The sequence below is a fragment of the Rhipicephalus sanguineus genome, chromosome 3 (assembly GCF_013339695.2).
Source record: "Rhipicephalus sanguineus isolate Rsan-2018 chromosome 3, BIME_Rsan_1.4, whole genome shotgun sequence".
Lineage (NCBI taxonomy): Eukaryota > Metazoa > Arthropoda > Arachnida > Ixodida > Ixodidae > Rhipicephalus > Rhipicephalus sanguineus.
The window spans coordinates 184932671-184948184 of record NC_051178.1 but is presented as its reverse complement, the minus strand read 5'-3'; the positions used below and the strand labels follow the sequence as shown (position 1 = coordinate 184948184).

Genomic DNA, 15514 nt, shown 5'->3' with positions numbered 1-15514 from the left:
AGTCGCCGTCTGACACTGCGCTGGAGCCGCTTGATAGCGCCTCTGTCTGGCGTTTGCCAATGTGGTATAGCCATGGAGAAGGAGAGCGCAAGTGCTGTTTAACGGCGCCGAAGAGCGGAGAAACTTAACTCAACGCATCCCGAAGTAGTTGCCTGGCAAAATAAATATACATGTGCCACATAATACGTATACCGTGTGTGTGTCATCGGAGCAGCAGTAAGCATGATAATCAAGCTAATCCTAGGCAATCATCAAAGCTAAGAATAATTAGCTGAACCTTTGCTAACGCTACGTTGTCCTGGCATAGCGGAGCTAAGCCACTGCAGCATTTTTTTCAACAAGCCCAAGGGGTGCTTCATGACCCCTTTAAATCATTCTTGCTGCGATAGCAATTATATGGTCGCTCCATGCGTATTCTTTTCGCCGCCGTCGCAGTGGCGTTCCACATAAAGTTCAAGGGCGATCACATCGCCCCGCGCGTCTTATGATCTATGTGCGAGTGAAAGCGCACGAGGACAGACGACGGTCGCGACTCAAGCGAAGAGGAAACGAGCCGGCCGTCTTCCGTCGCGACAAATGCCCATGACGGTTCCCGGGTATTATGTGTGTGTGCGTGTGCGTGCGCGCGCATGTGTGTGTGCGTGCGTGCGTGCGCGCTTTATTTATTTTATTTTGACAGGTATTAGCGATGGCTGTACATGCTGCGTTCTCACGGCTGAGTTTCCGTTGGAGCGACAAACAGCGCTAAGGTTGTTTCGCTAGCTGCACCGACCACGTCTCCTTACACCAGCGCTTTCTTTAGTTACGTCACATCGGATGCTAAAGAAGTGAGCTGCTAGGCTTACTTCGTATAACATTCCAATTTGTTGCTATCGCCTTCATTGCTTCGTCCTTGCGGTAAAACTCTCACTTTTATGTTTGCATAAATACCATCTCACTTTGCGCTCGTGCTGATACTCTGTGCCAAGACATTTTTTAGTTGCTTTGTGTTGAACACATCCAGCAGCCGTATGCAGCACATCATTAACACAAAACTACAGTATTTAACTGGAACAAACACACATGGCATATAATGTTTTAAAAGTACCACTCTGAAATACGTCTTTATAATATGCGACCCCATGAACGAAATTGCTCGAAAGGAGCTATTGAAAGTTGAAATTGAAGGTAAAATCTAACGCGCAAATAAGACCTTGACTTCCGAGCATGAAACGTGTCATCTAGGTCGCTTTTTACGCCTCTTTTGGACTGGTTACAACAAAGGAATTTTACCGTATCGTAAAGAAGAAAAATCTTGTTATAACATGTGTGCTCTCTACCCCACATTACAATTGGTGCTCGAAACACAATGCATGAAAACAAACGTAGATGCTTTCTGTTTTTACACAGAAAGATTTAGTGTTTTGCACTCGTGCCTGCAGATAATGACGACGCGGAGATCATATTTCAGACACTTCAACGCAATGAGATGGCCACCAGGGTGCATATTCGATTGCATTCTAAACGCCGTATTATTTATTTAAGGATTTAAAACAGTAATTTTCACATTTAAAAGGCAGGCTCCACTTTCTGGCACAAGTTCGAATGTTCTCAACATTTTTCACGGAACTTGAATTTGATAAAAACTGGAGTGAGACTGACCTGATGAAGCCACAGCTAACGTCTTCTAGCGCTTGCCTTTAGGGTATAATGTCTGTAAATTTTCAGTGAATCAATATTGCATTCACGTCTGAAAAAAAGCTCACAGGGTCATGCATTCGACTAAGACGACTCGAAGGCGAAAACCATCTTCTTGGTCTTTTCCTTCTCAGTAGATGTATTGGTCCTCCCCCGCCCCCTTCCGAAAGCTTTCTGCACCTAACACAGTTTTGCACTGCCTCCGTAATCTCCCCACCTTTGAACAAGCGAGTATGTCATGTGGTGACGTCATTGTGACGCCGTAGTGAGGCCATAGTGACGTCATAGTGGCGTCGCAAATTCTGGCGATTCGGGACGTCATCATGACGTCGCATAGTGACGTCACCACGTCATGGTCTTTTGCATCACACGTGTTGACGCCGAAGGTTTATTTTCGCGTTTGATGGGGCATCTAGGGCTTTCGCCTTAATAGCCAAATTTCAGTGTCCATGTTATGTCATGCAACTACAGTTGAAACTCGATTTAGGGCACTCAAATTACTTTGTTAAAATTGACAAGTTTGTAGAATCGCGAACGAGATTTTCTACTTCTTCGAAATATGCAACTGAAACGTAGCGACACCCAAAAGCTACCAAGGCAATTAATTTGCCACTGACACAGGCCTGCGCATGTGAAGAGTTCGCGAAGGTAGCCCGAACATGGAGCCTCCCATGTCCGGGCAATACAGGCGAGGGAGACTGAGGTGAAGCTATTGCAAGGTGCCGATATGTAAAGACAGAGCGAACGAATGCAGTGACTGTGCGAGCAGGAGAGCAAGAAAGTTAGACGATAAGTGCCATCCGCCGCTTAAATAACGAAATCAACCACCGCGTTTCTATGGGAGCATTTAGAGGGACAACAAACCACCACCACCTGCGCTGTTTTGTACGTAAAAGCGCTACCGACTGTTAGGTCCGTTGTTCCGTGCATGGCCTCTTAAAAATAAATCTACGGTCGTGACTAGGGCGGCTAGACGTTTGAAAGCGATAGCGTTACCGCGCACGCCCGAAGAAGAGCCCGTCTGTGTCAAAACTAGAAAGAAATCGCTGCATTTTTACTGACTTATTTCGGGAAAAACTTCCTTAAATTCAGTTTATTGCCATGACACCGTTATTTCGAGACGATGAAAACACTGAATCCTATGGGGACCTGCTGGGGAATCTAGCTATCTTCTTTAGATAGGGAAATTCGTAAAATCTGGTTTTGTTAGATCGAGTTCTAACTGTCATTAAATTAATGCGCGCCAGTTTTGTTAATCTTACGACGTTTGTAAAGGAGAGCATCGGCTCCTGTGATGATGATGATGATGATGATGATGATGATGATGATGATGATGCAAACTTTATTGGGGTCCAGAGAAGACGCAGGGGAGACCCCGCGCCACCCGGCTAGTCCCACGTAGGGATCGGCTCCTGTGCTGGGACATTAACCGCGCGCCGAGTGAAAAACTCAACGCAGTCATTTCTTTCGGAGTTCTTCACAACGAAACTGTTTAAGCTCGCCGTAATTTGTCTGTCGGAGATAGAAATGAACATCATCACGAATCGGCACGCGCTATCAAACTCCTCTTCATCTTCGTCCTCTTCTGCATCGCTCCCAGAACACGTGCGCCGATTTTTCCGGCGTGGCCTGTAATAACCCTGACGTGTGCGAGGACGAGTACAGAGAGAGAAAGAAAGAGAGAGAAAAAAAGAAAGAAAGAGATAGAAAAAAAGAAAGAGAGAGATTATTCGCGAAAAAATTCTTCAGGAGACGGGACTCAAACTCGCGTACCCTCGATCCGAAGGCGAGCGTCCTAACCACTCGGCTATCCAGGCACGCTAGCAGAGCCTTGTATAGTAGAGCGTAGAAAGGGGGTGAAAAAGGGAAGTGAGCGTTAGAATCAGAGATGTGATGAGGAGGAAGGAAGCGAGGGAAGAGAGTAAAACATAGCATAGAGAGAATGACGAATAGAAAAATAGAGAAATAGAGAAAAAGAAATGCAGAAAGGCAAAAAAAAAAGAGAAAGAGAGAGTAAGAAATAAAGTGAAAGATAGGGAGAGGAAAGGATGGAAAGAAGGAGGAAGCAAGCGAGAAATGGTGAGAGAGAGAGAGAGAAAGAAAGGGACGAAAGATGAAAGATCGAAAGAGCATGAAATATAAATAGAGAGAGAGAGAGAAATAAATATATAGAATAAGAAGAGGGGAGAGATAGAGGAAGAAAGAAAGAGAAAATTTGCAAAACTAAGCAAAACAGAATAAGCCAGGACTACATAGGTGCCCGTAAGCTCCGCTCTCTCTTTAGCATTGCGCCTCCGGTGCAAGCTTCACAAGTTCTTTTTTTTTAATTTTATTGCTTAACATTTTCTATGCTCAATAATGCGAGAAAAAATACAGGATCAGTGGTAGAAAGTCAATGCAGTTGCATGGCATGACGCCTGGGTACAAATATAGTCAACGATAGACTCAGTAGGGATCGCTTCGTAGTTTGCTGGCAGACATCCGTATGTCGAATTCTGGTTTCGTGCGCTGCTGCGTATGTGCGTGTTAATTGTTGCTATTTGCCAGTAACTTTGCGAGCATGGCAGGTGCGCGATGTACGGTACAGAAAGACTAGAGTATTTTACGTGCAACGCCACAAGCGAAATTCACTGGCGAATGCATCTGTAGGTTTTGGAAACAATCAGTTTTTTTTTTCCTAATATCCTACGACGACCTTAAAATAATTTGAGCATAGAAGGAGCTATGTAAACTCAGGAAATGTTTATCTATACGTAAGCTATTATAGATGGAATAAAAAATTAAGGTCCACTTATGTAAGCGTCATATTCTCAGACTTCGTGAATGGACAACTCAAATAAAATCCGGTATTACTGAATAGGAAAAAACCCGTAAGGAAACTTGCGAGGATACTTGCTAGATAACGTGCAATCCGATTTATCACTAGCGTCGCACTTTCTCTGTCTTCGTCCTATCTCATTTCCATGCCAAATTGCGGCCGCGGTGGCCTGGTGGTTACGGTGCTCGGCTGCTGACCCGAAAGGCGGGGGTCCCATCCAGGCCGCTGTGGTCGCATTTCGATAGAGGTGAAATGCTAGAGACCCGTGTACTGCGCGATTTCAGTGCATTGTAGAGAACCCCCAGTGCACGAAAATATCCGTAGACATACACTACGGCGTATCTCATAGCCCGAGTGACTGTGACACGTTCAACCTCACATACCAACCAACGAATCACTTCCATACCACATGTTCTTTTTATTACTGCACAAAGAAACACCATTGACCGCGGTGCTTAAAATCTTGAGATAGACCGTGAGCTAGGGATAGAAATATACGACAGCAGATATGGATATAACTTGTCTGCACCCTATCATTACTTTATGAACTACTGCTTCACCCGACACAAAAAACATGCATGTGAATTCAATAACAGGGCGGCATACCTGACCTCTTTGGCTGGTAAAACGTGATATCCCGGACACTTTTGTTTCTTATTCTTTCGCGCCGACAAGTACATTAAAAATATTATTCCCCATATCACCCTTCCGCAGTCGTAGGGCCTCAAATTAGCAGGTCACACCACGACCGCAGTCATTGGAAGTGATGCCTTCCTAATTTAAACAAAGATTACTAATTCAATATTAACGCTAACAAGGCTTGGCCTGGGCGGACGGCGTAATAATCCACGAGTTACGCCTTTCCTTTTCTTCTTTCCATAGATCCAGGAGGGCTTTCTTCACCGCGCCTTCGGGCTGACTGTAGCCACTACGCAAAGGCGAGGCGTCGATGATGTGACGCACAAAGCTGACGCGGTCTTGCGGCGCGATGTAATGCACAGCCGGGAACGGCGAGCCGTTGAAGCCCGTTGCGTTGTTGAGAGCGTATGCGCCGACGTTGTCCATTAGCAACCACTCGCCAACGTTGACGTCGAAAAAGGGCTTGGTGATCTCCATGCAGTCCACGGGGTCGCAGGTGCCTCCCCACACAGTAGTCAGAATGCCATGCGGCCTGTTCAGTGGCTCCTGCGTAACAAAGTGTCATTTCAACGCGCACTCTGTTTCTCAGAAAAAGGAAAACAGGGGAGAGAGTAAATGCAGGGGTGTTAACCAGTTTAGAATAAACGGTATGCGACCCTACACAGAGGCAAAGGATCAGGGACTTCTCTCTCACTTTACTCTTCTAAATGCTCCATGAAATGTTCGGAACTTCCCTGCCAGGTAAAGAGAGTGTCATTCAGTAAAAAATTGCCAGACCTGCGCTGAAACCGCAGCACAGTCACAGCGAAAGCTGGAAGAGCGGCGTTTCTAGAGCCCGTTGCATGCTCTCTTGCGGCTACTAATAAAAGTACACTAGCAAGGTACCCACTACGCCATAAATCACAATTTTTGTCAAGTTGCGAAGCACCTACTAAGCCATTATTCGTCATTCTGCGGAGAACCGAGGCACCAGCTACACGTCTGTAAGGCATTATGTGCACTTTGTTGAAGCGACGACATGCGCAAATGGCTCATGCGCTTATAGGCTTCCTTGGCAACCAATACAAGTGCATTTGGGAGGAACCCACTACGCTATAAATCATTGTATTTTACTGAGACCACGAGGAAGTGGATCATGCGCTTATGGGCTTCCTTGGCAACCAATACAAGTGCACTTGCGAGGAACCCACTACGCTATAAATCATTGTAATTTTTGAGATGTAGGGCAGCAGGCACTGTGCCATTTTTCGTCATTCTACGGAGAGCGTTGGTAGCTGCTAACGCATGTAAGGCATTATGCGCACTTTGTTGATGCTGTGTCTGATGACGATGAAGAATTATGGCAGAGCCCTTTGTAATGGGTTGGAAGCATTCAACAACCTACTCGTTGCGCAATTCGCATTGTGTGACGCCTAGTTACAGAATTCGCGTTGTGCGACGCTTGGTGCTTATTTTACTCTTCTACCACGCTATATTGCATATGCTAATGTGGTTCCTTCCCGACATGAAGCCTGTATAGGACCTTTTTGCAAAGCAGGTTCACGCACCGGCATGGCTCGGAGGTTGAATACTGGGCTCCCACGCAGAGGGCCCAGGTTCGAACCTCGTTCCATCCATGGAATTTTTTTCTTATTTCGTTTTTTTTTTATTTCGAGCGATACTGGTTACGGACACCGGCGGCGGCGGCGGCGGCGGCGGCGGACAACCACGGCGCCAAAAACGGCCGGTGAAATGATCTCATAACAGCTTTCGCTGTAAAAAACGTGTCCCTTGCAATGCGTAAACATCCTGCGGTGCTCATCCCTCTACGTGACATCGTCGTTAGCTCCTCGAGAGCCACATTCGCTATGACATGTATCACACAATTCAGTTCCAAACGCAACATGTACTACATGCAAAGCCATCAAAAGTTACGTAACTTGCGGATTTGTCACCCTTCGCGAAATCTTCGCGCTGCCATTTCATTTTTTTGTTTTACTTGGATAATTAATGCGAACCACCGTTTACACAGTAGTCTCGCTTTATGCTGACTGAACTGGGTAGTTGCTTTGTAAATCATTACGGAAAGAAAGAAAAACGTACAAGTATGATTAAATTACTCTTCGTTACGGTATAAGCAAATTCATTGACCGTACAACATTTTCTCAAAACAAGATTTTTGATTTCGAACTTTCATCAATTGAGATAAAACGGCTATAGTTCTTTACATCACATGTATTCGACTGGTTAAAGCATGGGTTCTCAAACTGGGTTCCGCGGAAGCCAGTGGTTCCTTGAACCCGCTCCAGTTTTACCCCCCATAAGTAACTAATTTATTTATTTAGACAAGCAAATTTGCATTGTGTTTTGCATTGAACAAAGCCATCGCACGCCTGCGGGTGTCTGCTGGTAGCGAGAGACCCACGTGGTAGCAGCACTAAAGACCCGCGCCATGAAATTTGCACGATTTGCGGACCCGTTGTGACAGAACGCGCGGAGCGCTGGTAATTCATGCTCGTCAGCGTTGAAACTAGTTCAAACGACATTAACGGGCACCTCGGCGCTTTATTCATGGTACAGTTTTCAAACACGGTGATTTGCCACTGATATATGTCGGTTTTGTAATCAAAACGCGCAGCGAGAGCTTTGATGCGCGTAAAAGGCGGCGCTTCGTGCCGGTGGTGCATGGGCTACTCGAGCAATTAGGCTTAGCTTTACGACCGGTCGACGGCCGTTTAGCTCTGCGACTGGCATGCCTCCTTTTGTGTTTTGCAAAATATAAAACAGGCCTCTGAACATCCGGCGCTTCGTTTGCGTCAACACATTGCTTACGCTGCGCGGTACACCTGAAGTATGCAGTGTGTGGTCGGCGCGCCACAGAACCAATGTTGTGATTTTATTGCGATAGCAATTATATGGACAGTCTCGGCTGGTTTTTGTCCGTCCCCGTCGCCGCCGCCGTCATGCACCGTATATGTATAAGTATGTATATATATATATATATATATATATATATATATATAAACGTCCCAAAGAAAAATAATTCAGAAAAATGCTTCTGAAGCGCGGAATCGAACCAGGGACCTCTCGCTCGGCAGCGCGTTGCGCTAGCCACTACGCCACAAAACGCAGATCGTCCACGTAGCTAACGGCGGGCGTTATATACACACCCTTTACCGCTGGCCGGACCCTGAGACGGCAGGCGCCTATAAGCGTTTCTTCATTACCAGCGATATGGAGAGAGGAGCGCGCTGGGCGAGGAGCACGCCGATGCTCATTGCCCTACAGGGCGTGGTCGCCTTCGTGCGCTTATCTCAAGGAAAGAAGGGGGGCGAGCGCGGGTTAGAGCGGGGGGTTGTATGTCTTGTGCTTTCCCCGCGATGTCCACGCTGAAGTCACAGAGCGTACGACGGTCACTTCGCTCGCTACAGCGCCGCGTTTGCGAATGGAGCGCGCTGTTCAAACAGAAATAAGTAACAACTGCGACGTTTATTTCGCGCTCGTCCTGTGTATACCTGTTCGTTCGTTTCGTGCGTCCTGCTTTATGTTTCAGCAGTGCGCTTCAAGTATCGAGCTGTGACGCATGATAGCTCGGGCTCGTCCTGTGCGCGTTCTTTTGGTGCGTTCTTTGGGCTCGAGCGACGCGCTGACAATTTCGAGCTGCTTTCCGTTCTTCTCGTTACATTCCAATTTGTTGCTATCGCATTCATTGCTTCGCCGTTGCGGCGAAACTGTGACTTTTTTCTATTTCCACATTTTCGTTGTGGACATTCTAATGAAGCGTCAGCCCAACAGTCTTTATAATTTATCGTGTTCTGAAGTTTTATTTCTGAAAAAGTGGCCGCGTATCTGCGTGCTTCGCTGCAAATGTCGTCTGAAGACGATAGAAGAGGCGCTGCGTGAGATACGGACGCCATCTGGCAATACGTCGGGAAACATGAGGGCTGTGTTGCGGGCTGGTAGTCCCGGCGCAGCAGCAGGCGAAGACCGCCGGTGACCAACGCGACCGCCGGGGACGCCAGCCAGCCCGAACACGCGGTTTGGCGCGAAGCGCTGAAGCAGAAGAAACGTCCGCACTCAACGAGTGCTCTCCACACACTCTTTTATTTACACGTCGCCTGGGTAAAACAGGAATGCCAGAGCGGCGCCCCATGGCCTTCATACAGTGCAATACAGAACCGAAACCGAAACACAACAATGAGCTCGTGCAGAGGGCACGGAGGAAGGTAAGTTTCAGCGCAGTCGCATTTTCAGCGTAGCTTAAAGGGACCCTGAAACGGTTTTTTGAAGTTTTGTCAGCGTTTATGCAGGAGCATCCCCAAATCATTCGCATCAGAAATTAAGCGACGCACTGTCTACACTGCCTTGCGCCCTCAACTCACAGACACCCTGACATCGTCGGCGACCGCAGCGCTCTCATGAGCGCACTCGACGGTTTGAGCTTCGCCCAGTCATGGCCTCAAATATTGTGCGCCGACTGGTTGCGCGCAATCTCGGAGGCCCAACAAAGACGAAGCTCGCGGAGTGGTTGATATCTGCTCCGACAGGTGCCGCCACACTACCAGCAGATCTTATTTTATTCTCCTGTACGGCGACAATCTGCAAAAGCATGCGGACAAAAATAATTCGAGAACGATCACCGATAAGCGTAAACTCGGGCAATGTGGTTGTGTCTTAAGGGGTGAAGTTACAGCCACAAAAACGTGGATCGTGGCGTTGAACGGATAGCGAGAGCACGACGCTCATTGCAGCGACAAGCTGAAGGGATTCCGCTCGCCAGATGCCTCACGAACATTGCACGATGTCGCAGCTTTACAAGTCACCAATTGCTAGATATGTGGTACACAACACGGCTAGGGCAATTAAATATGTCCAAGAAAAGAAACCTCGAGATAAATAATGTCGCTCAGCTCACGTCAACACGGAGTACGTTGTAACACAGGCAGACGACGCTCGCTGCCCACAGCAGGTTCAGTGACGAGTACTGGACATATCCAATCAGATCAGCCGCCTGCGTGACGTCGCGCTTCCAATACGACGCGCACTGGAAGTGGGTGGTTTGAAAACGCGTTTGGCTGAGCCGCTGTGATCGGTGGCGATTCGCAGCTTTAAAGCCTTGTAATAAATTACACAGTTTACGCACAGAGCTTAAATCGGTCTGTAAATGATCCTTGGGACTTGCTCTATCGGCTCAATGTGTTCGCACAAAATCGTCAATACCGTTTCAGGGTCCCTTTAAGAAACTAGGGTCTTTAAAATTATGTATGTATGCATTTTCTATTAAAGGAACACACCATCTAATACTTACCTAGTGATGTTGCGCCTCAGATATGCGTAATGTTTGCTTTTTGATCGACAATGTACACAAGCATGAACCTAGTCAGCCGTTCAAGATGGCTGGCCCTTGGGCAAGTGGTTAAACTTTGGCCGAGTGGCTGAATCGAGTGACGTGCCGACAAACAGAAAGACAGAAAGACAAACCAAAATTTCTCCGCTTAAGTATCACAAGAAAGACTATCGTCTTTAATAAGTAGCGCGGCAAGCTCACCTCCAATGGCCAGTATTTGACGTCCAAGAAGTCGTAAAGATGGCGCGATACGCAGTTGTTCTTGGACTCGTTGATGAACACGTCTTGGTGAGGTTGGCTGACTCCTACGCAGAATTTCAGTGCTTCAGCGGTAAGAAAATCTTACCTCTGAGAATTTTACAGACATCATTCTTCGACAATACGGGATGCGATAAAGAAAATGTGATACAACCTTACGAATTACTTTCATTAAAACGTGGGAATCTTCGGTATTCCCATAATGTTTCGCAGCACGCAAGTGTCCGCGTCGTTCACGTTATATGTTAATAGCTTGGGCCCCGTTTCTAGCGAATACTGACACTACAAGCCGGGCATATGAGCTAACATTCGTAATATCCTTGCTGCGACACATTCGCTCGTCAGGGCTACATACGCCGCCATCTACTGCTAACTAAATCTATAGCTTTATCTTAGTAGTTTTACGATTCCTCAGCATATAAGTACAACTCAACGACATATCACGATATTTCAAGTGCCTTAGAGACACGTCTTTTAGTATATGAGATAGGATTTATTAGCAGACAACTTGGGTAAGGATGGTGGAATAGACAGGTCCTAGGCATAGCGATGTCGTGAATGGAAGTTCATCTTTTAGGCATATTGCTTGATCCTATATGGGCAAGTAACAGTGCTGCTCAAGCTAATGGCGGGGCATTGTCTGTGTGAGCAAATAACGAAGTACATTGCGCTCGCACCCAGTTGACTTTACGATTTCAAAATTGTGGCTGTTATCCGTTTCTTTTTCACCGATGTGAGAATAGAGTGAATGCAGTCTAAGCCTATACTTGTGATTCATCAATGCGTACTCGTTTTTGTTAGGAATGGCCTATAGCGCCCAGTGCAAAATGCGGTGTCGCGGAGACTAGAACACCCCTGTGCTTACAACTCTTCTTTGAAAATATACCTGATCTACGCACACCTCCAGACCATACAAACGGAAAATTTCGTGGGGTTGGGCCGCAACATTCATATGGGAACGGATAACCAGTGGAGACGTACACGTGTTTCTGCTGTAGGCGCCTGTCCACTCGTTTCTCCGGCGTGGACGACTGTAGAAGGTGACAATATTCCTCGGACTCATGGTCTTTCGACGCATTCTCCCCTTTTTCATAGTCCCGCTCGCGTTGCTGCTGTAGACGCATCTTTACTTTTTAACATGAGAGTGTTTTATGCCGGGGTCCACCAAGAATTTCATGACGTATTTTCGTCACGGAAATACGTCAGCAAAATGAACGCAATCAAATGGCAAAGAAAAGACTATATGAAAAAGTTCCGATCACAGGAGTCGAACCCATGACCTTACGGCCCGCGACGATAGCTGGCTGGCGTTTAGCCCACTGAGCTACCGCCGAACTTTCTTTTTTTCTTTATTGAGCTACCGCCGAACACATAACGGAGGTTACATGTACGCGCCTTTTATCTTTCACACTTTCCTCTCACAGTGATCTATCATGGATGAATGGATGGATGCTATGAGCGTCCCCTTTAAAACGGGGTGGTGCCATGTGTTCCACCAGGCTCGAAAAACAAAACAAAAAAGCACCCCGTTGCTGCGACCGTCCCATTCGTCGCGTTTCCAATATAAGTGTAATTTCGTTTAACACACCACGAGGTGGTGGCTTCAGCCCAAGCCTTACTCATAGCGTCCATCCATATAGAAGAATAGCTCTCTGACGCTCCCCTGGCTGTCGCACCGCGTTCCCCGCTCGCCCTGTGAGAATTAATTGCCAGGCTATAGGGAGGACACAACGCGCGTAACATTTCTTCTCGCGTTTCACGACGCTTTGGAGAAGTGCATACCGAGTATCAGTGTTTATTATGTGCTTGTTGATGTCGTATATGCGCGGGATTCACCCCCCCCCCCCCATAGGCGGTGTCCACGTATATGTTAAGAACTTCAGCTACCGCAAGGGTTAAATCGTGATCATGGGCGTTAGTCGTCGGTACGGAGATGTCGGAGATGTGCCACTAGGTGTCAACGTGAATGCGTCCACATCAGGCTGTGCTGTATCTGCCAAACAACGATAGACATTATACACATCTCTGATATACCAATGGACTAAAGCAATGAACTACTTCTGTGACGGCACGTTTTCACTTTCGTGTTATACCGATTCCTATGACAGAGAGATCAACCATCTTATTAGTTGCTTTTCTGCAGCGTGAACGCGCTGCGCTGTCCCGGCGTCTCGCCTTCTCCGGTTTCTCGCAGTGCTTTGTCACACTACTGCAGCGCCACCACACAACGCCGAGGCTAGCGCTGCCGCATCAGCGCGCTTCGCCAGCTGCGCTGTCTCCGTTTTTTATCTATATCCTTTATTTCTACGTACAGTGTCTACATACGGACGCGAGCTGCCCAGAATACTCCCCCTTGGAGCGCTTGTGCTAGAGGTGAACAGCTTCGCTGTAAAAGCGTTCACCTTGAACAAAATCTCGAGGCTATACGGTGCCCCTCGCTGCTAGAAAACGCCGCGAAAGCGCTGCTGGGGTCTTTGAAGAGTAGCGGACTGACTGACCGTGTGTGAAATGTAACACAGTGTTGTCACTACATCGGCATAAAATGTGGAGCTTATTTTTGTTTTTCTCTCACCGCCTTGTACTCACCGCTCTCAGTACAGTTCAGCTAATGGGGCTCATTCCTGGATAACCTTCCTGCCTTTTACTTATCGTATTCTTCACCCCAGTTTCACCGATAGAAACCTTCCCCAAATTTGAAAATGATATAGTGCTCCACTTTATGGTGCTTTTCAATATTTGGCGAAAAGATGATCTGGGCCGTCGATACTTGAAGAGTGGTTATTATGCCACCACGATATATACAACTCGAATTATTATCTTTCCTTATCAAATGAATAGGAAGGAAGGAAGAAATAGACGGAAGGACAGGTAGGTTAGCGAGCTCGCAGACCGGCTGGCTACCCTGTGCTGGGGAAAAGGGTAAGGGCGATAAAAGATAATAGAAAAGAGATGTTAAAAAAGTAAAGAATGACAAAAAAGGTAGAGAGAAGAACAGGACACTGCTTAAAGTCTCTCTCTAAGACTAGTAGTCCGCAAGAGACGCAACAACGCTCTCAAAGTCTTCCGTGCTGAAGACGGTCTCGGCCAGTGTCAGACCCCTTTCCTCCGCTCATGACTTCCTTAGCGAAATGAAATTTTGAGGGTGGCTTTGAGGGCTTGTTGTCTTGTTCTTGTGAAGTCAGATGAGACAGCAGTTATAAATTCATCGTAAAACATCCTGCAGTGAAACCTCGGTGATACGAATCTCACGGGACCACGAGAAATGTTCGTATCATCGGAAATTCCTATCACCAGAAAGCATAGAAAATTAGAATGCGACAAAAAAGAGCTGGCGTACATTTTCATTTATTGTTTTTCAAGGCCGCAGCAACGTCAGAAAGAACCCTGAATGATTGTCAGTTAAGTTTTTAGATATCGGTAATCATACCAGCACTCATAAATATACGGCCCGTACGCGCGTACTTAATTAATGAACCAGGTGCGTTGTGACCGGCGACAGCAATAGCCCCTTCCAAATTTTAGTATGCTTTTTTTCATGACACTGGAGTACTGCAGCGAAAGTAACAAAAGAAGCGCTTTGACGCGATGGATCAAGGCCACAATATTACAGAACCACGGTCCTGCGTTATGATTTTGTTATCGCGGAGATGTTGGGGATGTTTTTTGGGAGATTTATGGCTGTTCCCGCACAAGTGTGACATCAACGGTCGCGCATGTTGACGTTGTGAGGCCTGACTCCTTCGCCAATACCGTCCTCGCCTTCTTTCGATCCTCGTCCACCTTTCAGAGGATATCCGATACACGAGGCAGGCACGTGTAAACACAGTAAAACAACAGCAGCCCGCGTCGACGCGTTAGAAAAAAAGAAAACATGGCGCTAATGTCCTCCGTAACTTAAACGCGAAGGCACACGGAGGCACAGGCACATAAGAGCCTCAAAGATTCGCGCACACAATCTCGGAGGCCGTGACGCGTCTCTGAAGGTTTATTCTGACCGTAAGAAAAGTGCTTTTCTTACACCGTGATTCTGACGATTTGGCGGTGCGGCGCGCATGCCCACGCTTGCGTTCCCGCGCTCGCACGTGCTTGGCGCGTCTTCTGCGACAGCGCGGACAGCACCTGCACCTGGGCCGTAGCGTACGTTCGTATCAAACGTCGCTGTGTGAAAATCGGTTCGCAACAACCGTACTTCATTACATTGCAGTCCAAAAGGTATTGGCCGGGACCAACGAAAAATTCGTATCACCCCGAAATTCGTATGAGCTGTGATCGTATCACAGAGGTTTCACTGTATATATTGAATATGCTTGTCAGGAGAACGCTCAGGTAATCAGAGCGTGCAGCTAGACGGAAGAACCAGCGAACGAGAATGTACATACCATCGACAATGAGATCTCTGCGTCTTTTGCCAATGACCCGCACCACAAGCGCGTAGCACGAGGTGACGAAAAACTGTCCTGGCTCTGCGATAAGCTTTACACCACTCGATGCCGGGAAGTGAAGATCAGTCGCCGAACGAATATTTTCGCACACCTGCACACAAATGAAGCCAACCCTAAGGTTAGTTTTTCATTTCCAGCAGAACGTCACCATCTGCGAAAGTCCGTTCGAACTGGACACATATTTTTCCGTCAAATGTGAGGACCGGCTTTTGTCGTGCATAGTTTGCCCAGAAATTTAGCGGTGTTCAAAGCGCGAGAGATTTGTTTATTAGGCAATATTACCCTCTCCTATAAAGAAGTATGACTGGCATGTGTTAAGAAACTTCATGTTTAACGATGGAGGAACTTCAGTAC

The 15514-nt window shown here is 47.0% G+C and overlaps 1 protein-coding gene across 2 annotated transcripts; it reads right to left on the bottom strand.

Moving 5' to 3' along the window:
- Positions 1-4906: 4906 nt before the first annotated feature.
- Positions 4907-15247, bottom strand: LOC119386171 (ornithine decarboxylase-like). 2 transcript variants are annotated; one of them, XM_049414364.1, is made up of 2 exons: positions 15098-15247; positions 4907-5680 (listed from the first exon to the last, which is right to left on the bottom strand). In XM_049414364.1, exons 1-2 carry the CDS (start codon positions 15098-15100, stop codon positions 5306-5308), a joined length of 378 nt encoding a protein of 125 aa, XP_049270321.1. In that variant the 5' UTR covers positions 15101-15247; the 3' UTR covers positions 4907-5305. The 2 variants fall into 2 exon arrangements, 1 of the variants encoding a protein (XP_049270321.1); XR_007415613.1 differs by lacking the exon at positions 4907-5680 and adding an exon at positions 10661-10765.
- Between the last annotated feature and the right edge of the window lie 267 nt (positions 15248-15514).